The sequence below is a fragment of the Cibotium barometz genome, chromosome 10 (genome assembly GCF_041138505.1).
Source record: "Cibotium barometz isolate CiBa-2024 chromosome 10, ASM4113850v1, whole genome shotgun sequence".
NCBI classification, from domain to species: Eukaryota; Viridiplantae; Streptophyta; class Polypodiopsida; order Cyatheales; family Cibotiaceae; genus Cibotium; species Cibotium barometz.
Window position 1 is genome coordinate 33,139,155 of NC_141055.1, and position 26,707 is coordinate 33,165,861.

At 47.5% G+C, this 26,707-nt stretch overlaps 1 protein-coding gene across 6 annotated transcripts in view; it reads left to right on the forward strand.

Annotated features, from left to right (window-relative positions):
- The first annotated feature begins 3,327 nt into the window (after window positions 1-3,327).
- Window positions 3,328-26,707, forward strand: part of LOC147634804 (uncharacterized) — a 135,952-nt gene continuing 112,572 nt past the window's right edge. For all 6 annotated transcript variants that reach the window (XM_086803979.1, XM_086803980.1, XM_086803982.1 and 3 more), the window contains exon 1: window positions 3,328-3,502. In XM_086803979.1, the coding sequence (XP_086660105.1) occupies window positions 3,374-3,502 (129 nt within the window). In that variant the 5' untranslated portion in view covers window positions 3,328-3,373. The remainder of the gene's footprint in view (window positions 3,503-26,707) is intronic.

Sequence of the window (26,707 nt, forward strand, 5' to 3'; positions counted from 1 at the left end):
ATTTGGTGCCGTGTTCAATCTGTAGTAGTAAAACGAGAATCATAGAGTAAATGAGTGCCCCAATTTCAAGGTAAGGAGGTATTATTGCCAAATACGTGATTGAGTGGGGAATCACGACACTCAAAATTGTATGTATGCGGCAAGGAGGCCACTAGCACCACAATTTCAAAGTTTTCAAAGGCCACAAGTATAATTTTATGAGCCACGATGAGTAAGTAAAGTGTATCCAAGGGACATGTTTGTAAACCCACAAATAGCACCCATCCCACCATTTATTTTTTCGTAGCATAGTTGGCAACATGGCAGAGGAAAAGGAAAATAGTGGCTATGAGCATCAACTGTAGTATGGCAATGTCCTGTATTACATGGAGGATGAAAGGGGAAGTTACATCCTTGCGTATGAAGCAACAAAATATGCACCTAGAAAGCAAATGGAGTAATTGGGTTGTAGTGAAAATATAGATGATACAAATAATGATGTACTATAGAGGGGAACGTGTGGTTCCTTGATGCATTATAGATACACAATAATGATAAAGACAAGTTCTCTCTAGACGAGGAAATTTAGCACCTTTGGTGTGTGTCCTACCTCAAGGTAATGTGGTCCTATGGTTACATGGAATCAATACAAGTGAGAGAATTCAGCCTTGATTGAGAGATTCTACAGAGTGATTCATTGAGATATTTTTAGATCAAGATGCTCCCTTTGCCGAGCAATAAATTGATATAATCCATTGCTCATTAAGAGAACTTGATTAATGAGAATCATTATGAGTTGTTTCCTTGATCAATGCACCTCTTCCCCTCATTGTTGTTCTTGATTTAGAGTTGTTTGTCTATTTGTTTTTAATCATTTTCTTAGCTTTTTTTATAAATCTTAAGTGGTTATCCCCATGGATCATCATAAGAAGATTAATCCTTAGAGAATTGAAGATCAAGGTCAATGGGATGTGGGGAGATCAACATTATGGTTATCAAGAGGGGGGACATGCCTTTAATTAAAGGTATGCTTATTTGTAGAGGATTGAAGATCAAGGTTGATGGGGGTGTGGGGAGATCAACATTGTGGTTATCAAGAGGGGGGACATCCCTTTCAATTAAAGGTAGGCTTACTTGTAGTAGGATGGTCGATAATAACACTACCCTCTTTGTAAGAAGTTAGGATGGGATCACTTGGGATGCAGTTTCTATAAAAATCTCATCTTTTAAGACACTTATAATAAATGTTAAAATAACAAGGATGTTCTTTTTGCATGGCCTTTTAAAATAGAATAGCACGAAACCTTTAAATTCTCCTAAGATAAAGTCTATATAGGACTTATAAAGGGGAAAAAATCAAGCTTAGATTAGTACATTCATTCATATATAAATCTTAGAAGGCTTAGGTTTCTCTATATTAGACCTAGGAACCCAAGGAAACAATCCTAATTTTAATGTTGCATGAGATAAATAGAACCCTTTAGCCATGTGAGGTGCTCAATACTTTCTTTACATTAATAATAACTATAATGGGGATAAGACTTATCCCCCTCTTTTACAAAGCATCTCTAGAGGCTTAACATGTGTATAATCATCTATCAACTCCTAGAGCTAATGGCTTTGTTTGAGTAGCTGAGCCCTCTAAAATAAGAGTAGCAACACATCTATGCATCACTGAAGAGATTATCAATTGTTCAAAGCACAACTTGGAATCTTTCCTGCATCTCTAGAGGCTTAACATGTGTATAATCATCTATCAACTCCTAGAGCTAATGGCTTTGTTTGAGTAGCTGAGCCCTCTAAAATAAGAGTAGCAACACATCTATGCATCACTGAAGAGATTATCAATTGTTCAAAGCACAACTTGGAATCTTTCCTGCACTTTTTTTTTTGTAATAACTAGAAATATATTTCAACAAATAGTAATACTGTTTTTATAAGAAAATACATGTCACTAAATCTATTGGTAATTTTATAATAAGTTCACAAAATGCAATTGTAAGTTATAGTAACTAAAAGGTTAGAGGACAATCTTTTGAGGTGAAGAAGCAAAAAAGTAGTAGAGTAGTGTGTAAATTACTTTAGTAGGTAGACTGCTTGTTTTCTAGCAATAAGTCTTTTGGATACATCAATTTCCTATAACATTTGTAATAAGCACATATTTGAGTTATTATTATTAGTTTGAATTCTTGTATCTAGCATAAGTCTTGTACCAAAAGATGTTTCATTGAGAACTATTTCTCTTGTGCCTAGTGTATATATTTACTTGAAATAAGCTTTTGATTACCTTGGATTGACAAAAATGCATTGATAATAGGAGAAGCATCAACTATAGAACATGTATTACTGTATACTGTTAAAGATTCATTGAAAAAAATAAAATAAAATTCAATAGATAATATAAAGAGAAGCATCAACTATAGAACATGTATTATTGTATATAGTTAAAGATTCATTGAAAAAAATAAAATAAAAATTCAATAGATAATATAACTTAGGTCCACAACATTTTATAAGGTTATCTTTAAAATTTATAAATTCTTGAGTTAAATTTTAACTGTTGAACTTGAGAAAAAAAACTATAGGTAAAAATGATAATCTTATAGGTCCATTGTATTATGCAAACACAATAATGATTATGTGAAACCTATTTAACATGTAAGTTCTATTGAACAATATTACAATTGTATGAGTAAAAGTGCATGGATAATGCCTTTTGGCCCAAAACATTGATGAAGAATTACTTTAACAATCATTAAATAAACCTACAACCAAAAGCTTATGACCCTAGGCATTTCTCCAATTTTGCAATAAAGAAACCGTTGTATCTAGTAATGAGATTATCACAAGATCCATGTTATGAGAATATACATAATCAAGATTCAAGAATACAAAGTTACACATGTAATCTAGGGGGCTTTACAGACCTCGACGATTGGAACCACCATTTTCGAGAGAACGTAGGCCAAATCCCAAATTCAAGAATACAAAGTTACACATGTAATCTAGGGGGCTTTACAGACCTCGACGATTGGAACCACCATTTTCGAGAGAACGTAGACCAAATCCCAGATTCTTCACAAAATCCTGCCCGCTTAGAGTCGGGGATGGGCAAACTTCCCCATCCATCTCTCTGCCCTCGAGATTTTAGGCGAAATAAATGTGTAAAGCTGATTGTTAGTGCACAAGAAAATAAGTTAGTAGTACCCATACATTTGCTTTAATTAATTAAAAGTGCATGAGAAGGCCCTACCCATATATTTGCTTTAATTAATTAAAAGTGCATGAGTAGGCACAATACCAATTTGCTTTAATTAATTAAAAGTGCCCTACCAACAATACCAACGGTTTAATAGTGGTGTGATGAAGGATCATTTTGTACAGCGAGGGAACGATGGCGATCTCGACCCCCAGGGCCTCTCTGGAGTCGAGCACTCGCGACTCCTCTCGAGACAACACAAGCTTCACAGCAAGAACTCTCCTCAACACCTCCTCGGTGCTCCTCAGCAATTTATCTGCACAGGTAATTCCTCTTTCCACAAACGCCCCAAACCCCCCCCCCCCCCCCCCACACACACACACACACTCACACACACACACACTCACACAGTATTGGGCATAGACGCGCATGTAGGAGAACAAAGTATCTGTGTGCGCGCGGGCATAGTATCAGGCTGTATTGGACATAGACGCGCTTGTAGGAGAACAAAGTATCTGTGTGCGCGCGGGCATAGTATCAGGCTTACACACAAGTACCTGACATTTCAACACTTGCCTGCTTCAACCTTTATGTCAAATTTTACGAAACCCCCCTCCTTCTATCATGCCGCTGTAAATGGGCAAGCCAGCATAAAGAATATTACCTCTGAGCCTTTGTGTCTAATCCTTCAAAGCTTGTGAATGGATAATGATGCGCTCAGTGGCATGCAACCATTCGGCTTATGATGACGCCTTCAGTGGCATGCAACCATCTGACATCCAAATGATCACGACATAATCGCAATCCATGATAATTTATTGGCTTCCTGTCATCTCTCAAACTATGTCTCCCTTGCCCTGCTGAGGCACAAAAGGAAAATTAAAGCTCCTCTAATTTGAAGGCTGAGTCCCCCATTGTTTTTTTTGAGTATATGATGAGGTTGCCCATGCAACTACTCCTGAAGCAATGCAAGGTGTGTCTCAAAATATTATGTGTCATACCTAAATCATAGTTTTAGCCGTTTTTGGAATGCATTTCCTAAGTTTATAACCTGTAAAAAATGTTTTGTTTTTTTTTTCTCTTTCAAGAGAAAGGGGGGCTGCATTAGTACTAATTCATAAAACTCTCACATCAATTGAGCTGACATCTCAAACATGAACATTTGTGATACATAATGCCATATTTCATACAGAGCCTAGTGGCTCTACTAGTGCGAGCACCTCCATGAGTTTGGGTCCTCTTTGCAAATGTCGTGGTCTCTTTATACAACAAAGTATGGATGCCATGCTCCTCTGATGGAGTGCCATGTGCAGCCTTGCTTTTTCAGTTACGACTACCAAAATGCTCTACAAGATCAATCCACAAGGGCTCTATATTGCCTGTTCCTTAGAGTAAGAGGGAGTGTACAATGATAATATAGGAATATAATTCAGGTGTATTAGCAGACATGCAGATTTCACATTGTGAAGTTTTCGTCCAAGTTGCGACCAGTTGATATTATGCTTATTCTTTCTATCTTTAGCGGTGCATTTGCCCTATCAACTACTTATTTGCTGTACTAATTCTTTCTATTTGCTACTTCCCTTAGTGCTAGGCTTCATTATGGCTGAGTCTGCCTTGCATCTCCGGAGGTTTGACAGAAACTCGGTACGAAGGGTTTTGTATGAATATATGCTCTCATGTGTGTGTGTGTGTGGAGTGCGTGTGTGAGAGCATATCTTGATATAGAGTTCTACACTCACTATTGGGCATTGATGACGTTAGTGGGGATGTCGTAGTATCTAGTCCATACTATGCATAATGGAGTTGATAGTTATATAGTCTTGTGGGTTGACTACCATGAGTATATAACATACATGCACGTTCCTAAAAGGTGAATTTGGGCATGTTCTTGGATTCATCTAGGTATATATATATATATATATATATATATAGGAATATCTTCAATTTTTCAAGAGAATTGTGCTCGTCTTTTTGGTGTGGAAGAGACCCATGTACTCTGCATAGACCAAAATTGCAACCCTATGAGAGGACTGTTAGCACATTCATCCCCAGTTTCTACCCATTTCTGGTGTCCTTTTGGTCCCTTTTGCATGGCCCTTGATTGTGGGTTGGCCACTCCTATTTTACATATTTTTTTGGGATTTTTCCCAGCCTCTATGGTTTTTTTCCAGTCAGCCAGCTCTATTGATGTTCAGTCGGCCAGCATATGTAGCTCCAGTCAGCCAGCTGCCAGCTCTCCCCACCTATAAATAGGTGGGCTCGCCTATCACTTTTTCATCTTGCCTTGTATATCTTTTGCTCCCGCACTTATGAGACTGCTTGTGTCTTTTGCTTGGGACTGTATTGCTTCAATATATTTAGCATAGTTGCTCCATATCTCTCTCTCTTTTGCACTCTCTATTCAGCACACTCTAGTGCTTCCGCTCTGTGCACTCTTTCATGGTATCATCGCTCCCGGTTCAGCGATTCTTCTTCTTGCTGTGTTTTCTGGACAGCTTCTGCTGGTTGGTTCTCCTTCAGTTTGGCTTCATCGCTTGCAACCAGAAGGTAACTTTTTCATCAGCGTTTCATTCCTACTTAGAGTTTGGATCTAGGCGGCCTGTTTTTTCAGGACAACAGCCCCTCTTTGGCTGCGTTTTCCTCTCCGGTGGACGTGGACATTCCCTTGTGCAGAGGGGGATTGTGGTGGTTCGGGCTTTGGTGGCACCCTTGGTACTTGTGGAGGACACTTCTTCTTCTGAGATTGTGCATATTTCTGAGATTGAGCCCAAGCTTTTGTGAAATCGGCCTTGCGTGGCGTGGATCTTTGGGATTGGCTTGTTACACCAGCTAATGCCACCCCTCCCACCCTTGTTTCCGGTGGTGTGACTCAGGCACAGATTGATATTTGGCAGGCGAATGATCGTCGCGTTTTCTCCTTTCTGATGTTAAACTGTCAAGATTCTGTTCTCTCTCATGTGCGTACAGCAGATGCTGGACATGAAGTTTGGAAGGCTTTTGCGGATCTCTATGAGATTAAGTCTCCGGGTCGGATTTTGTCGGTGGAAAAGCAACTTATGAACTTATCAGTTTCCGTCTTTCCATCTTTATCTACTTTCATCTCGAAGATGAAAGATCTCTGGGACGAGCTTGTTGTTTGTGGCAAGGACATCTCTACAGAGGACATGGCTATTCGGCTTCTCTCCAAGCTTCCAGAGAGGTTTGATGCATATTTTGAGTCTTGTTTCTTCTCCTTGTCCTGTTCCAGTTACTTGGGAGGAAGTTCTCTCCTCCGTTATGCCGATTGAGTCTTGCTTTGAGAAGCAGACTGGCACCTCTGGTGGCCCTGATGGAGCTTTGGTTATGTGAGATAAAAGGGAAGAATCAACAAAAGAAAGGGAAAGGGGGTTCTGACAAGAACTCCAAGGATACCGACAAGGATAAAGACAACAACAAATCTTCTAAAAACAAAGACATTGAGTGTCATTATTGTGGTAAGAAGGGTCATAAATCGCCCCAATGTCACACGAAGAAGCGGGATTAGACCAAGAAGGATGATGATATTCTTCTATTAGCAGGTACTTGTCGTATACTTGCTCTTGTCACTTCTCAGTCAATGGTCGTGGATTGTGGATAGCGGTGCTACTGCTCACATGACACCCCATCGAGATTGGTTCAAGGACTTCACTGCCAGGTCAGGCGAGATCACTTTGGGTGATTCTTCCCAGGGCTAGTACATGGACATGGCACCATCCCCATCTTCCGCTCTTCGGAGGACAAGAGGTACTTCTTTGACGTTCTGCATATTCCAGATTTGGCTTTTAACCTTTTGTCAGTGAGTGCTCTTACAGCACAGGGTGTGGAGGTGATCTTTTCTCGTTATGAGATTACCATGCGACTGGTAGCATCTTGGCTCAAGGAGTCCAAGATAGTGGTCTGTACAAGTTGACCGCTTTGCTTTATTCTGGTGCTTCTTCTGCTCTTTGGCATGCTGGGTTTGGTCATTTGAGCTATCAGCTTCTACAACGAGCTTTGAAGGATGGGTTGGTTGAGGCTTTACTGACCATGAAGGCTCCGTCTTCTACTTGTTCCTCTTGTTTACAAGGGAAGCAACACCGACCCGCCTTTCCGAAGGAGGCGACACACAGATCTTCGACATCACTTGCTCTTGTTCATGCAAACTTATGTGGTCCTATGAGTACCACGTCTTTGAGTAAGGTGTTGTACATGCTCGTGATGGTGGATGACTTTTCCAGATATACTTGGGTTTTCTTTCTGAAGACCAAGGATGAGGCTTTTCAGCACTTTTGTGATTGGAGAGTTGAGGTGGAAAAAGAGACCAGTTGCATGGTCAAGGCTCTCAGGATCGACGGAGGGGGTGAGTTTACACCCTAGGAGTTTCAGCAATATTGCAAGACCCATGGCATTCGGAGACAACTTACTATAGCATATACTCCATCACAGCATGGAGTTGCAGAGAGAAAGAATAGGAACATTATGGAGATGGCCCGTGCTATGCTAGAGCCTTCTTCATTACCTCGACGTTTCTGGGTTGAGGTGGCTTCCACTACCGTCTACATTTAGAACAGGTCTCCTATTGTTGCTCTTCCAGATAAAACTCCATATGAGGCTTTCCATGGTGGGAAGCTCTTCGTTGTTCATTTCCGGATATTTGGTTGTTCGGCGTATGTTCATGTGCCTAAGGAGCATCGCTCCAAGTTGGACTTGAAGTCTGAGCGCATGACTTTTCTCAGACACAACACTGTGTCCAAGGCATATCGTCTTTATGATCCTCAGGCCGGCAAGGTTGTTGTGAGCCGTGATGTGGTGTTTGACGAGACTCCTATATCTTTAGAGGGGGGTGGTGAGCTTCTTCTTCCTCCACCTCCGTCTCCGTCTCCGTCTCTGCCTCCTCCTCCTCCTCCTCCTCCTCCCTTTGCTTCTGTTTCACCTCCAGCTGTGGATTCTCAGTCAGATGATGATGACTCTGCTCCTCCTCCTGCGAGTTCGAGCAGATCTGTGCTTGGATGGTACTATCAAACAGTTCGTGATTCTAGGTTACGTGAGCTTCCTTCTACTCCTCTGCCTGGTTCTCTCCGGCGATCTTCCAGAGTTATAGGGAAACAAATTCATGAGGGCAACATGTTTGTTAACTATGCTCTTATGTCCTCTATCATTCATGGTCCTTCTGATCCACTTTTGAGGACGAGGCTCTTTCATATGAGCCTTGGCGTCGTGCTATGCAGGCAGAGCTAGATGCTATTGAATGGAATGGCACTTGGATTTTGGTGCCTAGGCCACTGCAGCGTAAGGTGATTGGTGTGCGCTGGATCTTCAAATCGAAGTTCCGAGTTGATGGCAGCTTGGGCAAGCACAAGGCGAGGTTAGTTGCCAAGGGTTATGCTCAGCGTCCTGGAGTCGACTTCGATGAGACCTTCGCTCTGACGGCCCGGATGACTACCATTCGCACCATTCTTGCTCTTGCAGGTCATCATAGATGGCCCGTTTTCTAGATGGACGTCAAGTCGGCTTTCTTGAATGGAGAGCTTACTCAAGAGGTTTATGTTGATCAGCCGCCGGGATTTGTTGTTCCAGGCAAACATGATCAGGTGTACCGGCTGAAGAAGGCCTTATATGGTGTGAAGTAGGCTCCGCGGTACTACCAGCAGATTGATGAGTTCTTTCAGAAGCTTGGCTTGCGCCATTCTCATGCAGACTCGAACCTTTATATCCTTCTTGAGAGGGGGTTGATTGTTATCATTGTGGTCTATGTGGATGACCTCATCTCTACAAGTTCTTATTCTGTGAGGATCCGTTCAGTCATGGATGCTTTGGAGACAGAGTTTGAGATGACGGATCTTGGCCTTCTGCATTATTTTCGTGGCTTTGAGATTTGGCAGACCTCGAATTTCAGCAGAAGTACACGGGAGATTCTTGACAGATTTCAGATGACTGGATGTAGACCAGTATCTTCTCCTATGGATACTAGTGAGAAACTTTCTCTACTTGATGCGTCTCTAGGGATTGATCAGGGACAGTATTGGGTTCTCGTCGGTTTTTTGGTTTGGTGGACCTACTCCCGATTGGACATATGTTTCGCAGTCAATTTATTGAGCTCTTTCTCATCCAAACCCCGTCAGCAGCATTGGCGGTGTGCTCTCAAAGTTCTTCAGTACTTGCGTGGCACTCTGGACTTTGGCATCTTCTATGGCCAAGGATGCACTCTTGTTGGATGGTCTGATTCAGATTGGGCTGGAGATCCAGATACTCGGCGTTCGACCACTGGTTGTGTTTTTACACTAGGGTCTGGAGCCATTTCATGGAGTAGTAAAAAGCAGCCTACTGTGGCGCTTTCCTCTACAGAGGCGGAGTACCGTGCGGTTTGTTATGCTGCATGTGAGGCGATTTGGTTGCGGAGATTATTGGAGGAGCTTGGCTGTCCTCCTATCAGATCTACTCTTCTTTGGTGTGACAATCAGAGTTGCATCGCCAAGAACCCTGTGTTTCATGTTCGTACGAAACACATTGAGATACAATATCACTATGTTCGTGAACGGGTTCTTGCTGGAGATTTGCGTTTGGAGTATTGCCCTTCAGCGGAGAATGTTGCAGATTTGTTCACCAAGCCGGTTTCTCAGGCTTCCTTGGCTCCTCACCTTCGGCTTCTCGGAGTTTGTTTAGCATCTGGTGCTGAGAGGGGTGCTAGCACATTCATCCCTAGTTTCTGCCCATTTTTGGTGTCCTTTTGGTCCCTTTTGCATGGCCCTTGATTGTGGGTTGGCCACCCCTATTTTACATATTTTTTTGGGATTTCTCCCAGCCTCTATGGTTTTTTCCCAGTCGGCCAGCATATGTAGCTCCAGTCGGCGAGCTCTCCCCACCTATAAATAGGTGGGCTTGCCTATCACTTTTTCATCTTGCCTTGTATATCTTTTGCTCCCTCACTTATGAGACTGCTTGTGTCTCTTGCTTGGGACTGTATTGCTTCAGTATATTTAGCATAGTTGCTCCATATCTCTCTCTCTCTCTTGCACTCTCTATTGAGCACACTCTAGTGCTCTATTGCTTGTGCTTTGTGCACTCTTTCAAGGACTCGCAATGTGCCTCCGCTAAAAGAAACAGGAACTAAGTGAGTGTGTCCATGTTCAGGACTTGTAATATCACAAGATTCAATTCACATTAATACCATCCTTTGGTTTTAAGGTTGGAGAAGTTAGAATATTGATATTGTATTTTCTCTCACCAGGGTCTTGCTCAAAAGAACTATAGGCCTCCCAAACATATGGTTCCCATTTGGTATATTAGAAGCTCAATTTCTAGCTTTCTCAGGAGTTCAAGGTTGTCTCCACCTTTGGTCAACGTATTGATGTAAGTTAAGTAGCTTCCTCATGGATGTACTTATCCTAAGATATGGCAAATTGCATGAATGCCACATGCATCAAGCCTCAAATGCACATGTCACTATTGAGGTCATGTTGAGGGTGGTTTAGGAGAGATGTTAGGAACTTTATGGATTTATTCTAGAGAGCTGTGGATTGAGGGCCATAGCTTTTGGAGGACATACTCAACACTAGATGGGTCATGTGGTAACCTTGTGCCTATTGTGCAAGTGAATAATAGAGAAGATAGAGAACAACGGAACAGAGAGACCCATGCAATCACAACTACCTAAACTAATGTATATTTATGTACAAGAAAATGAGATACAACATTACTCATGACACTGGAAATGTAGATCTCTGATCTTCAACCCTAATGTTGTTGTTACACGCTAGTGCTCAGCCCAATGCCGTAGATCTGTTTTCCAACACCTCCAATCTGTCCTCAAGTGGTTGCTTTTGACTGTGTGCTCTAGAAACCTCGAGATGAGATCAAACAAAGAACCACACCCCTTTTTATATAGCAAAAACCAGTCCAGCTTGGGTTCAGATCGGCTAGGCCTTTTTCACCTACAAAATAATGTCAAAAAAACACTGCAAATGCTAAATATTCTGCTTAAAGGGTGTCCCATCCATGGGTGCCTTGCTTGGACGATTCTAGGCACCTATAGCGCTAGTGTGCAAAGGTCGGAAGAAGAAAATTGATAAAGGAGATGCGACCATGGCATCAGCTGGAGATTTAGCCATTCCTTCCTGACTTGATCCATGACACTCAGATAGGTTTGGTTTAGGATCGGAGCATTTTGGACAATATCTTCACTTTCTGAGAGGCGATAGCTTAGGCCAAGATGTGGCAACAGGACCTTTTTTTTTTCTGGGAAAAACATCCTTCAATTAATTAAAGAAAAAATAGCCGCAAAGGGCTAAGTACAACCACGACGGGCTAAATACAGTCTCACCTCATATAAGGGCGGGAGACAAATGATCAAAGGGCCAAATGGGGTCACCGCCTCTATCTTGAGGAAAGGGCCAGGCCTCCAAAGTCTCAAGAAGGCTTTCGGCCGCTTACGCATGCGGTCAGAACCTCCCTGTAGCTTCCCCCACTGACCGCGGAGGATGTGAATGATGTCGAGCCATATGCTCTTGATGGTCTTAGCCGGTGGAGTGTGGGTGCCCTCGATGGCGTTGCTGCATCTAGCACGCCAGATGTGCCAGGCGGCTATGCTATTGCAAATCTCCCATCGCTGGCATGAGCCTGGTCGCCAGACACCTGCCTGGTGGGGATGTGATTGGTACTACTACAATATGATGGTGGGAGACCTGTCCTCCCCCGTCCTCCTCATACGTCCTGACCACTCTAGCCTTGGTGGCCCAAGCGACAGTACCCCAAGTGATGATCCGGGTCGATGTCCTATCCATAGCGAATATGTGGAGAATCCACTGCCAAATGTGCTGAGCCTTCGGGCAATCCCAAAGGCAATGTTGTTGAGACTCCTGGGGGTGGCCGCACCTCGGGCAAGCTATTGACCGACCTCCGACTACCAGCGAAGTACCAACCGCTAGATTCCTGTGTGCCGTGAGCCAAAGGAAGAGAGTGATCTTCCATGGCCGAAAGCTGTCCCAAAGCCTCTTCCAGAAATCTGAAAGGAAGCGCTGTGATAGGCCTTGAGACTGCCAGTGTGCTGTTGTTGCCGGTGTGCCATCTATCTCCTACATCTGGATCCTGCGGCCGAGCCGCGCTATATATGCAAAGAAAGGGGCATCTTGATTCTCCACCCAATCTGTGGGATAATGCTAAGTCCACTCTCCAGGGTCCCACTGCAACCACGTGAGAGGTCATCACACCCAAATCCATAACCGCCAAAATCTCTCCCTGGCCACCTTAACTGGTGTTGGATCTATGTGCCGTGCCCGTGCCCGTGCCCGAAAACCAATCACCCTCACCCTCTGCAAGGTGCAGCTTCTGAAATCCTCCAAGGAGTGCTCTAATCTCTCTAATCTGCCATGTAATCCAATAGAAAAAGTGAGTAGACCACTGTCCTCATCTGCACCATGGACCGCTAGGAGGATATCGTGTTTGGCGAACATGCCTAGCCACACTGGGGGGGTCGGCTTTGGAATAGGAGTCAACCACTCCTGAGGAATAGTTGAGTCGATGTCAATGCTTAGCCTGTCTCTACCCCAGATCCCTGTCATGCCTCTCTCCTGCTCCTCTTGAGGTAACGGCATGTGTGCAATCCAATCTCCAAGAGACCTAGCTAGTCCCATGCTCAAGGCATCCCAAGATATGTGCGGTCGGGCCCCTAGCATGTGGCCATTGGGTAAACAGATCAGTGGGTTCCAGATCAAAGGCTGTCGAAGCTGCTCCTCTGAGGCCGCTGGAACAATCTTTGAGGGTTGGTCTGAGATGAGCCCAAGCACAAAGTAGACTGGCTGTGAATCTGTCCTCAAAGGCTAAACTAAAACCACGGGCTTGCATCTCTGTGAAGATCCATCCCAAGCACAAAGTAGACTGGCTGTGAATCTGTCCTCAAAGGCTAAACTAAAACCACGGGCTTGCATCTCTGTGAAGATCCATCTAGTACTCTGTGGCAACGGGCCTCCAAGGCTCAGAGTGCGGGCTGAAATCTGGGCCAAGAGGAAATCCTTCCAAGGCCCACCACCGGGTGGGAGTCCTCTGACAATCAACTTACCTAGCAGGGAACGGCTCTGTATAGCTAGATCAATGAGGCCAACCCCCCCTTTGCTACGTGGCTGAATAATCACTCTCCATGCCACCTTGGCCCTGGCTGGCCTCCCATCACTTCCAAGTTTCGGCCCACCAGAAGTTCCGGATCAAACGCTGTACTAATACAAGCCCGAGAAAAGGCCCAGCACGAGGTGATGTACCACATGATGGCAAGCAGTACCTGGTTCGCCACCTGGTTCTCTGCCTGCTAGGGATAGCCTCGCCGAGCTCCAGTATAAAAGCTTCTTCCGAATACTTAGAAGAAGCGGAGCGAACTGCTGCTTGGGAGAGATATCAATGCCAACTTGGCAACCGAGGTATTGGACTGGAGTGCCCCTCGAGATCCACTGGAAAGTCTCAACTGGTCGCCAAGTCGGGGTGGGTGTTGAGCCTACACAAAAACCACACGATTTGTGCCAGTTGATCTGTGCTCTTGATGCAGTGCAGAAAATCTCTATCGCCTCCGCGAATCTCTGGAGATTCCCAACATCTCCAGCAAGGTAGGCTGCTGTGTCGTCTGCAAACTCTTGAGTCCAACAGCTCCTCCTGTGTGTGGAGGGGAAGGCGCAATCCCTGAAGTCCGGTCTCCTGGGTGGAGAGAAAACTACTCATGGCCTCGGCGACAAATAGAAAGAGATACGGTGCCAGAGGATAGCCCTGTCGAATTGAGCGGGAAAGGGGGAATCTGTCGTCTTGGGCTCCTTGAATGAGAACTTGGCTGTGAGATGGTGGATAAAGTCCTGAGACTCCACAAATCCACTCCATGGGGAATCCCATCTGGCTCATAGTGCCCTCCCAGAAAGCTCCAATCCACCCTGTCATAAGCTTTCTCAAAGTCTAGGAGTAGCACAATGAGGTCCTGCTGTCGCATCCTGGCCGAAGCTATCGCCTCCCAAAAGGTAAAGATGTTGTCCAGAATGTTCCGATCCTGAACAAAACCAGTATGAGTGTCGTGGATCAAGTCTAGGAGAGAAGGCTGAAGTCGCCTGCTAATGGCCTTGGCCAAAATCTTATAGGCCGCCCCTAGAAGGGTGATGGGTCTCCGTTGCCGGATCTCCAATCTATGACCACCCTCCTTGGGGATCGAATGTATCAAGTCCTCTGTGAGCCTCTCTGGCATGACACCTGTGAGCATAATCTCAATGAAGGCAGCGCGAAGGCCACCTTCCATGAGGTCCCAATGTCGAAGAAAGAAAGAAACAGGAAGCCCATCCGCCCCCGGGCATTTTCCCCTGGCTTCACCGCCTCCGCCAGCTCCTTTGAAGTGAAAGGGATCAATAAGAAAGACCGAAGGGAGGGGGGAACCACCTCCGTCGTGTGCCTCCAGACTCTCTCGTGCGCATCCATCACTTGGGGGGATAATGGGGCACCAGTGAGAAGAGATTGGAAGAAATCCATGGCGATAGCTCTCACATGCGGGGGATCAGAAACAATAGCTCCATCTTGGCCACGTAGCCTACGAATACCGTCTCTCCTTCTATGAGGGCCGGCTATCTCAAAGAAGTCTCCAGTAACTTTGTCACCGGCCCGAGTCCAGAATGAAGCCCTGGCATGGTATCTATACTCCACCCTCCTCTCCTCAATGGACCGAATCTTTGTGCGGGCGGTAGCGATCTGACTCTCAATCCACGGGCTGTTTGGAGAACTCTCCTTGTCACATGCACTCTGCACTGTAGTGCATGGTGACAAGATGGCTTATCATCATCAGAGCAACATTGTACATTATTAGTACCTTTTAGGATGATAATTGTTGTACGCCGTGACCCCATTGTAATCCCGAGTCCAGGATAAGTCAAGCACGAGCTATGTAGGTCATTCTCAGCCTTAGACAGACAGACAGTCAGTCCAAGTCCCTTAATCCAGTTGAAGAGATGCATTCATGCATGTAGAGTCAGTAGAAGCCTTAGAGTTTGCATCAGGATATGTGTGCATTTATGCATAGCATTCATCCCATATGCATGCAGGCCATCTAGACCATTGCAGAAGCCTTTAGATACCATCTAGCATTCATCAGAATTTATCCAGTATTATTCCCATAATTTCCAGCATGTTTTGGGCATTTTTACATCATTTATTTATTTTAGTCAGGACAGATGCAGTCAGCCAGCTCTGTAGCCAGCCGACCAGCATCACAAGTCCATATAAATAGCTGAGCATATAATCCATTCATTCATTCATATCATATTTAGCATTGAAGAACTCAACACTTGGAGCCTTCAACACAAGGAGCATAAGCGATTGCAGAATTCAGCACATCACCCTTCAGCGTTTTCCTCATCAGCTTATAGGAGCATCAACGCTTGAGCAATTCAGCCTTCATTCAGTAAAACGCAGCATCTACAGCATTCAGCCTACAGTACAGTACCCCTTGCATTTTCAGCATTCATACAGTTTTCAGCACCCCCATATGCATCGTTTTGCTACAGCCACTTGGTGAAGGTAGAACTCAGCATTCATACTCATTTTCAGCATTCATACATAGTCTAGAACAGTCCCAATCAGCCCCTTCTCTCAGCCTCAGATTTGCAGCCTTCCTACATCCATTGGGAAGAGTGCTGCGTGCATAGGCTCGAGATTGGTCATCATTGGTGCTTCTACAGCCGTGTACAGTTCAGCCCGACTCTTGGTCTTCCGAGATCTTGCATTTGGCTTATCGTCAGTCCATCGTCAGTCTCTTCAAAGAAATAAAGCAAATACTATTTCGGTAACGAGATAGGGGGCCCTTCAGTGGGTAATTCGGGACCCCATACGGTGTACATCTCACAGATTTCTTCCAAAGAGCTATGCCAGTGCCAGCTGATGTACCACGTGGGGTGACCGCACAGAGAGCAGAGGAATTGAGAGCCAGGAGGAGACCTAGACAGACTAGACACAGAGCACCCCGACTCCGTCACCAAGAGATAGCAGCTATCCGGATGAGACACCAAATGGAGACACAGGAGAGGAATAGCTCGCTTTCATTCAGAGTCAGGGTACATGTTCACGCCACTCACAGCCTCAGCATCGGCGATGTATGATATCTTATATCCCTCTTATGGCACTGGATGGAGTTAGACATAGATCTGCATAGCATGCTTGTACTACCCCTTCAGCATATAGAGATGCATCTTGCCTTAGCACTCCATCCACATCCCCACCCCCCTTTATATTGTTTGTATATGGGCTTCACCGATCCATGATGATTCACAGTTGTATCCAGACACATGCACACTTTTTCTTTTCTTTCTTTTCCTTTTCTTCCGATGACCGGAAGAACACAGTTGTATTATTTTTTGTCTCATAGGCCGACTTTGGCCTCTCGTAGACGTTAATATATCTTTCTTCTTTCTTTCTTTCTCTCTCTCTCTCTCAAATCTCTTAAAGTTTGAAGTCTTAAAGTGGATTGCTAAACTCGCGAAACTCAGGATACAGAAGACGGTGTGAGCATTTGTGTGACAGGATCCCCAAATTACGAATACTTCCGTTGCATGTTACATTGGTATTAGATTCAGCTTGTCCACACACACCGTATCCTAGCGTGAGGGCATCCTTGGATGGTTAGATTGCGTTCTAGCGTGACTATGGACTTCAGCATCATGTCTACAGAGGAGAGTACCCATCAGCCGGAAGACGTCTTCGCCGAAGGAGACCTTGCTCTTCCGACTACAGTAGACACCATAGCGCTACTTAGAGCTTAGAACCAGCGTCTCATGGAGCGCCTCCAACTCTTGGAGGCAATAGCTGCACGACGTCCTCCGCCTCCAGCTCTCCCTCTTCTTTCAGATGGAACAACAAATAAGAGAAGACGAGGCTTGACGGAGAGAAGAAAAAGCAGAAGCTGAAGCAAGAAAGCAACAAGAAAAAGCAGAAGCAAGAAAAGCAGATAGACGAGACTACGAGGAAGCTCGCCCAATGCAGGATCAAAGAAGACAGGCGTCAGGCTGAACTCGCCACTCGGGAGCACCAACGAGAGCTCGATCGAGAACGTATGTTATTCGAGCATCAAACAAAAGGAGGCCATGCATCTTAGATACAAGCACACCTCTTTAGTTTCCCTAGCCTCAGGTGCCACCAGCCAGCAGCCCGTGACATCGACTACTGTCATTCGAAGTCAACCGAATTTTAGTAAGTATGATGGTAAGTGTGATCATTTGGCAGTTAATCAGTTTATTCATCAATTTACTGCTCATTTTCAATTAGCTAGGATTACAGATCCTCCGGATAGAGTCCACATAGCGGCTCCCCACTTTACAGGTGAGGCAGTCACTTGGTGGCAGCATTGGTCTAGTCTTCATACAGATTAGACCACAGGTGTCACAGCTTTTAGCTGGGATACATTTGTTCGTGACCTTAAGACCAGATTTCTTCCACCCAAGTATATGACCGGCCTTGCAGATGAGTTTTATGGACTCAAACAGAACGGGTCAGCAGTGCTTTAGTTTTCCGGAAAGGTTATCACTTTAGCACAACAGTTAGGGCTATTTGAGCAGGCCAAGATGGATCAATTCATTGTGGATTAGATCCCAACATCCGGTTCACATTTCACAACTTTGAACCCAGTACATATGACCGGGCTTTGACTCTTGCTAAAAATGAAGAAATGAAGATGAACGGAGGCAAGTCCAAACAATCATCACACTCCAGTACCAAACCCCAGCAGCAATCTACTGCGTAGCCAGGGAAAGGTAATGCATCTTCTAAAGATAAGGACGGCAGTAATAGCTCTAGTTCAAGGGGTAAGAAGGATAAAGAATTCAAGCCTAAGAAAACCCCCGAGGAAAAGGCTAAAGCAGGCATCACAGGAGGTTATCTTCCTCCAGAGGAGCAGAGGAAATATCAATCAGAAAACAAATGCTTTTTCTGTCATACCATAGGGCATGGTAAGAAGGATTGCCACAAATGGCAAGCGGAGCAAGCCTTCAAAGCACTTTCTGCCACAGTTGCCACAGCATCTCCAGCTCCTCCAGCCCCGCCTACTACCACAAATGTAGTTTAGCTTTTACCTTCTATGCATCCTATGCCATCCGTGGTATTTGATGCTAAGCAGGAGGGTGAGAGCGATGTTGCACAGTTTTGGAGCTAATTTTCAGCCTGGTATGCAGGGGAATATGTATGGTGGTATGCAGTCCGGAATGCACGGAAACATGTTTGGGAGCATGCAACCTGGAATGCAAGCAAATATGTATGGGGGCATGCAGCCCGGTATGCATAATGGAATGTTTGGAAACATGGCTGGAATGTATGGCATGCCAGGTGTGGGAATGTGTAATGTTGACCCTATGATGGGCATGAATGTTGGGGGCAACAATCTTGCGAAGCCACTTCCATATGATAATCTAACGCCTATGGGAAAGGCGAAGGATTATAAGGAAGGGGGAGCTGTTGTGAAATTTGATACATTCAGTGGAGCCAAAGATAAATTAAAGGCACTTATCTTTTTAAGCAGTTTGATGCTGTTTTTTTTGGGGGTAATTACACGGAGTCCTCAAAGGTGAGAAAAGCTGCGACTTTTCTCAAAGGCAATGCATTGTAGTGGTGGTCTACTCTTCTTCTGCAGGGCATAGCACCAACTACTTGGGTACAATTTAAACAGGTGTTCTCTTCCGTATGGCTCACATCTACATTTGAGGTGGATGTTATGACTGCATGGCACAAGTTGGATGCTTCAAAATGTGAAAATTTGGACGATTATAACAAGAAGTTTTGGGAAGCTTTACTCCCAGTGACTTCTTACCGTGCAGTGCCTTTGTCTGAGCAGGTAGAGAAGTATTGTTGTGGGCTGCCCAAAGAGGTGCGTGATTATTGTATCAAGACTCGAGTAACGAACATGTCACAGATGATAGAGAATGCTATGACAGCTAATGCGTTACTCACTGGAGGTTCATCTGGGTTTAAAGGAAGTAAGAACTCGAGCAAGAAAGTTGAAAAATCTGGGCATGCTTCACGGGATGCTAAAGGGTCTTCAGAGACGTGGTATAAGAAGTTGCCAATGCCCAAGAGAACTTCTGAGGAAAGACAGGCTTTGAGAGATGCTCGGAAATGTTTTTACTGTAGTGAAGAGGGACATGTGTCATTCAATTGTCCCAAGAGAAAGTCCCAAAAGGACTCTGACAATAAGGGAGAGCCCAAGTCAAAGAAACCAAAACCTTCTGCAGGGTTAGTTCCTGATCTCGTTGGGGAACAGTCAGGTGGTGAAGAGACAGAGTTGTGCAGGGCATGGGGCAAAGTGAGAGATCAGAATGCCTTGATATTCTTTGACACAGGTGCTAGAGCCAACTTTATTTCACCGGATTTGGCTGGCCGATTGGGGATTCGTGCGGAGGAGATGGGGCCGTTATATGAGGCTAACATGGCTTGTCTAGGGTATGCATAACCCGTTACTCCTACTATTGGGAAGCTTAGGCTTCATTTGCAGGGTTATGTGGACAGCGAAGAGTTTTTCATCATGCCACTTGATGGCTGTGATGTTTTGTTGGGTATGCCATGGTGCCACAGAGTACATGCGGTGGTGGATACATACAATAGGAAAATCACTCTGACTCATAGAGGGAAAGAACATGTTTTGGATGTAAAACTTAAAGGGGAATCTGTTCCTATTGTATCAGCTTCGGCAATTTCATTAGTAATGAAAAAGCATCTTTCTGTGTACTTGATTTATGTAAAGGATGCACAAGATGATGAGTCTAAGTCTAATTTGTCTATGTTAGATAAGGATAGGACTGATTTCTTATGTGGATTCCAAGATTGTTTTTCCGAGTCATTGCCAGGGGAACTTCCTCCGGAGAGGCCAAAAGATCATGCCATTGATCTAATTCCTGGTAGTACTCCACCAAATAGACCGCCGTACCGTGTTAGTGCAGTCCAACAGGAAGAAATTATGAGTCAGGTACAGGAGCTGTTGAACAAAGGGTTGATACAGCCTAGCTCATCACCCTTTTGCTCACCTGTCCTCTTAGTGCAAAAGAAGGATGGTTCTTGGCGCATGTGTATTGACTACAGGGCGCTGAACAAGAATACCATCAAGAATCGATTCCCCATTCCGAGGATCGATGACATTTTGGACCGCTTCTTTTTTTTTTTTTTTTTTTTCCGAGAAAAGATCCTTTCATTAGTTATATAAAAACGCCCGTAGGGCTACAAAAGAACTCTCCTACTCCTAAGAGAGATAGAGCAGCGAATACAGCATGGCAGCCCGGGAGACTCTCCCTAGGTGCTGCAAAATACAAGCATCAGTACAAAGAACTGAGCGGCTAAATCATACAATAGGGGGGGGGGGAGAGCCAAACAGGTGGCCTGTAGTGCCAACGGGGGGATCCCGTGTGTAAGGTGTAGAAAGGGCCACAGCGCCAAGTGGTGTGAAAGGCCTGGCGCCGTAAGATCGCCTCATCCGAGTCTCCCCGGATGCGGTCGTACTGTCCTCGCAGGGTGTGGATCAACTCCTGCCAAATCCCCCGTACAGTCTTTGCTGGTGGCTCCAATCTCCCCTCAAAGGCCGTAAAGCACCGGGCCCTCCAGGTGAACCAGGTGGTGAGGCTGCTGAGGAGCTCCCATCGTAAATCCCTCTCCTGTGTCCAGCTGGCAGACGAGAAATCCGGTGCCGGAACCAGGCGAGGCTGGCCCCTAATAAATCTGATGGCCTGACTGCCCTGCTCCATCTCATAGCCCATAGCAAGCCCTGACGAAGTCGACCAAGCAGCGGCACCCCACGTAAACAAACCCTCTGGAGAGAGGGGGGCCAGAATACGCAGCATCCGCAGCCAAATCTGCTGTGCCTGAGGGCAGTCCCAAAGGCAATGTCTCTGTGTCTCCATAGGGTGGCCGCATCGGACGCAGGCCGCCGGAAGACCGCTGTAAACAAGCCAAGTGCCAACTGCTGAGCCCCTGTGGTTGGGCGACCAGCCCTGAAAAGCCGAGATCCTGCGGGCCTGCCGACTAGCCCAGAGCCGAGCCCAGAAATCCTCCAGGAACTCCTGTGAGAGTCCCTGTAGTCGCCAATGCCCCGCTGCCGCTGGAGAAACTGTCCTCCTCGCCGTCAAAATATGCCGCCCCAGCCGAACAGTATACTGGAAAAAGGTGATCTCTGTGGCCTCAAGGGATGCATAAGGATCATGCCACTCGTACTCCCCGGGGTCCCACTGTAGCCGGGCCAAGGGGCGCGCTGCATAAGCCCATATGCGCCAATCCGGGAGCACATCAGCAGGGTCGGGGTCAATATGCCACTTCCGAGAAGCGGCGGCCACTACCCGAATCCTCTGAAAGGTGCACTCTGCAACCAAAGGCGACTCCACCTCCACTCTCTGGAGTCTGCCCTCATCCTGAATCTCATAGTAGAGGCATCTGCCATCCTCAGTGCTAGCTCTGACAGCAATCAGGATCTCCAACTGTGTAAAGGCTCCCATCCACCGTGGGGCCACTGGCTCGAGAGGCGTGAACCACTCCTCTGTGAGTGCCTCCTGTATATCATCCCTCATAATGAACCCCCCTCTGAAGTGACTCAGCCTCTCCACCTGGATCTCCTCTGGTAGACTGCAGAAAGCCTGCCAGTCTCCAAAACTACGAGCTGGGCCTGCCGCTAAAGGTCCCCAGGCTAGACGAGGCCGAGAACCCAGCATATGACCCTGCTCCGTGCGAACCGCTGGGCTCCAGATGAGCGGCTGTCTGGCCCGCTCCTCAACACAAGAAGGAGGCCGCTGAGAGAGCCCCGGTCTCAGCAGCTCCCAAGCTCTCAGGATACTCAAAGCAAATCTGTCCTCCCATCCTCTACTGAGGCCTGTCCTCCTCATCTCTATGAAGATCCAGCGAATCTCTGGTGCCCAAGTACCCCCTGCTCGGGGCGCCCGAGCCTGCAGTCGCTGCAAGAGGAGCTCTTTCCAAGGCTCAGCGCCTGGAAGCAACCCCCGAACAATAAGCTTCCCCAATAAGGCTCTACTCTGATCGACTGGATCTATAATGCCCAAACCGCCCTGAGACAGCGGAAGTGTAATAACTGCCCATGCAACCTTTGCCCGAGCTGGCTGACCGTCCCTCCCAGACCACAGAAAGTTCCTGATCAGCCTCTGTACCTGGCTGATGCAAGAGCTCGAGAAAATCCAGCAAGACGTAATGTACCACATGGTCGCTAATAGCACCTGATTTGCCACCACCACCCTCCCAGCCAAGGATAGTCGAGCTGTACTCCAATACAATAGCTTCTTCCGAATGCTCAGAAGAAGCGGGGCAATTTGCTGCTCAGGTGACAAATCTAGGCCAATCTGGCATCCCAAATACCGCACTGCTGTGCCTGGAGGAATCCATCTAAAACCGGGGTCCGGGCTCCATGCCGGAGTGGGAGCACTACTGATCCAAAAGGCCACTGTCTTGCGCCAATTGATCAATGCTCCCGAAGCTGCACTAAAAACCTGGAGCGACTGCTCAGCCCGAATAAGATTGGCCTCATGGCCATGCAAAAATAAGCCCGTGTCGTCTGCAAACTCAGCATCAAGCAGGTCCTCCCCCCGGACTGGGAGCTGCAGTCCTCTCAAACCAACCTCTTCTGCCGTCAAATACATACTCATAGCCTCCGCAAAGAAGAGAAACAGGAAAGGGGCGAGAGGACACCCCTGACGGACTGATCTGGTCAGCTCAAAACTCGGCCCCTGGTCCTCCTGCAATCAGCACCTGGCTGCGAGCTGTGGAATACAGAGCTGCCACCCCTCTGATCCATCCTGGCTCAAAGCCCAGGTGAAGCATAGTGCCCTCTAAGAAGCCCCAATCAACTCTATCGTATGCCTTCTCAAAATCGAGAAGCATCACGACCAAGTCCTCGCCAAGAAATCTAGCTCGGGCCGTCGCCTCCCAGAAAGTAAAGATGTTGTCAAGGATACTGCGCTCCTTGACAAATCCTGTCTGAGTAGCATGAATCAACTCCCCCAGGAAGGGCTGGATCCTCAAACTCAAGGCCTTTGCTAAGACCTTGTAGACAGTATTGAGGATCGTAATAGGCCTCCAATGCCGAATGTCATCTGATACTCCCTCCCCCTTGGGGATAAGATAGATCAAGCCCTCTAAAAAGCTCTGCGGCATCACCCCAGTGTCCAAAACATGCTGAAAGCCCCTGCGGAGGCCTGGCCCCAAAAGGTCCCAATAGCGCATAAAAAAGGCCGGCGTCAGTCCGTCCTCCCCTGGGCAACTATGTCGCGGCAGGACCCTCAAGGCCTCGGCAAGCTCAATCTCTGACAGAGGCGCACCTAGAACTGTACGCATATGGTATGTGACCCTCCCTTGCACATGGGCCCACACAGTCTGTCTGCAAACATCTCGATCCTCAGTGGCTGGCTCCGCTGAAAGCAGGTCACTATAAAATGCAGTAGCAATGGCTCTGATCTCCCCGAGCTCAGTAGCTACCGATCCATCCGGTCTACCAAGCTGGCGGACTCCTGCTCGCGCATGACGGGGTCCAGTGATCTCAAAAAACTCTCCAGTCACTCTATCACCAAGCTGCGTCCACTGAGAGGCTTGACGACGATAGTAAAACTCATGTCTCTGCTCCTCTACCTCTCTAACCTCCTGGCGTGCCTGGCTCAGCTGGGACGCCACCCACTCACATGCAGGCTGCTGCTCCTGAAGGTGCTGTAGCGAAGCAAGGCTGCGTCTCAACCGTTGCTCCCGCTCGCGAATCTCTCCCAGTCGTGTCAAAGCTGCAGCGTGTAGAAAAGAGCTAAGATCAATGAGTCCCTGGGCACACTGGCCCGCTGCATCCTGGTCAAAGCACTGACTATCATGCCAGATCCTCTCAATGTCCTCAGCGAGACTGGGATCTGTAAGTACCCTCTCTGGGATCCTCAACTGCAAGCTGGGCTCCCGTGTCCCCTCCTCCAATGTCAATATAACTGGCGCATGATCTGAAAATGAGGTGCCAGCGAGAATGCCGACGGAGCCCCCTCGCTCCCCTAACCAGTCGCCCACATAAAAGCGATCAATGCGTGATAGATTGGTCCCTCCCTGCCGGCGATCCGACCGAGAGAAACTAAGACTGTCCTGAGACCGGGAGAAAGCCCCATGCTGCCATGCATCAGTGATCCTCAGTGACATGCAAAACCGGTCCCAAGCTGCAAGCTCCGTGCCGTGCACTGTAACATGACTGCCTCCCATCCTATCTGCCGGGTCCTCAAGCATGTTGAAGTCTCCCCCAACACACCAATGTGCGGCCTCTGGCAATGCATCTGTAACCTGAGTCCAGAACTCTGCTCTGGCACTAGCATGATTGGGCGCATAGATGTTGAGCACACCCAATAGCTCATCATGCATCCTCAGAATGACATACTGTGCTCTACCAGGCACAATGATCCCTCGATCCACAATGGCCTGCCGCCATACATCTGCAATAACCATGCATACTCCTCCCTGTCCACCCAAAGGACCAAACCCTGCAGACCATAAAGTGTCCCATCTACCAGGCATCACCGAACCATATCTCCGGATCCTGCTCTCACCCAAGTGGTGCTCCTGCATCATCAAAATATCAATGCTGCCACCAACCAGGCATCTCTGAAGCTCCTGCCTCAAGCAACCTCGATAGCGTATAAAGTGTGCTCCGCCAAGGCCCTGTACATTCCATGAGATGATCCTCATGGATGCCCTGTTGAGGTGGATGCTGTCTCAGCCGTACGGCGGGCCTTCGCAAGCGGCTTAGATGGAGAGTAGTCCCCATCCGAACGGCTGCGAATCTGCCCAACCGGTGTACTGCAAGAATCCCGGATCAGGCGCCAGTGGCTGTGGCCCATGGCGACTGCCTCCTGCTCTGACAGAGCAACCTCGTGTATACACACATATCCAGGGTCGCGTGCCAAGTCTGCCACTATGCGCACGACCAAATGCCGAATCCCTGAGGTATCCACACTCCCGGGATCCAAGAAAAAATGAGCCAACTCCCAAAGTTGGCCTATCACATCTGTCACCTCCAGATCGCTCATGTGATGAGAAAACTCAACTGCCTGAGTCTTCAAAGTGCTGAGAGCGAGCTTTAGAGTCCACTCCCGGTCACAAGGTCCACAAAGAGGGAACGAGAAGGCCACCGCTGAGTCTAGTGCCTCCTCCCCGCGGGCCGGAGGTATCACTACATGAACTCGGATGGGTGCTGGCTCATGGGGGCCCTCTGCTCCAAAAAGCCGTGTGAAGGTACAATCAAAAGCCTCCGAGCGCTGTCTAATGCCAAGGCGACTCAGCCGACTGCGGATAGATGAAATCCGTGAGGCCCTAATCGGCATAGGTCTCCTCTGTGATGCTCGAGCGAGGTCAGTGCTCAGCGCTCTCCGGACTGCAGGTGAGCGCCAGGGAACTGCCAGGGCCTCCTGGGAAGGTGAGGCGGGCGGAGGGGGAGGAGGGGGAGGCGAGGGAGGTGGAGAGGGAGCCGCTGCCGAAACCGGAGCGGAGACGGGAGGAGGCGATGGTGGAAGCGAGGCGGTGGGAGGGGACGGGGGTGGGGGGGGTGAAGGAGGGGGTGCTGGCATCTCCTGGTCCTCAGTCGCTGCAGGGGTCTCCTCCTGAAGGGGAGCAAAGCTGTTCCTCACGGGAACCAAGTGAGGCTGAGACTGTGGCTGCTGCTGCAGCGGTCTTTGGGCGTGCTGCTGTGGCTGTCTCCCTCGGCGGCGCCCCTGTCCAGGCTGCCACTCCGAGGTCTCTGTGGCCTGAGCAGGTGTCCCGGAGGCAGCCTGCCGAGCCGAATCTGTGGGCGGGCCATCAGTAGCCTGCTGTTGTGGTGAGGGTCGAGGTCTCCTGCGAGGGCAGGCCTTGGCCAGATGACCGACCTGCCTGCAAATGAAGCACTGGTTTGGGAGCCCCGAGAACTCCACTCTCTGATCTATCCACCCCCCCCTATCCTAGGTAGTTGAATGACCTTAGGAAGGGAGATGATGTCAGACACCAACACTCTGACCGAAGGTAGCCCAGCTGCTCTGGCCACCACTGAAGCTGCTGAGGGGCCCGTCTCTAGGGTGACCTCAGGGGCGGGCGAGGGGGCTGCGGATGAGTCCCTCTGAGGCGGGGCGGGAGGAGCCTCCATCAGAGTCTGAAGCTGCGGCGAAGGCGGGATCCTGCTGGAACCGAACTGCACACAGAGAGGCGGGATACGGAGCGAAAAAGGAAAACAAAACCCCAAGGGGGGGCGGAAGCAAGAAGGAGGGGGGGGTGGGAGAAGGCGAAGGAGAAAAAAGAAAAAAAACCCTAAAAAAGGGGGAAGGTGTTAGAAATAATGTCCTGACATTATTATGGGCAGTGGCCAATGTATTAGGACCGGCCGGGCACTTTTTACTCACTTTAAGTGAGGTTTTTTCCCCGCGCCCAATAAGGCGCCCAACTTACCGTTATGTGAAACGGGCACCAGTTAGGGTTATTATATGCCCTAAGTTTTGTAACAAACTCATCTTCATAATTTGAGCTCCATCGTTTTGCTCCTTGCCTCCACCAGTTTTGCTTCTGTTTCTT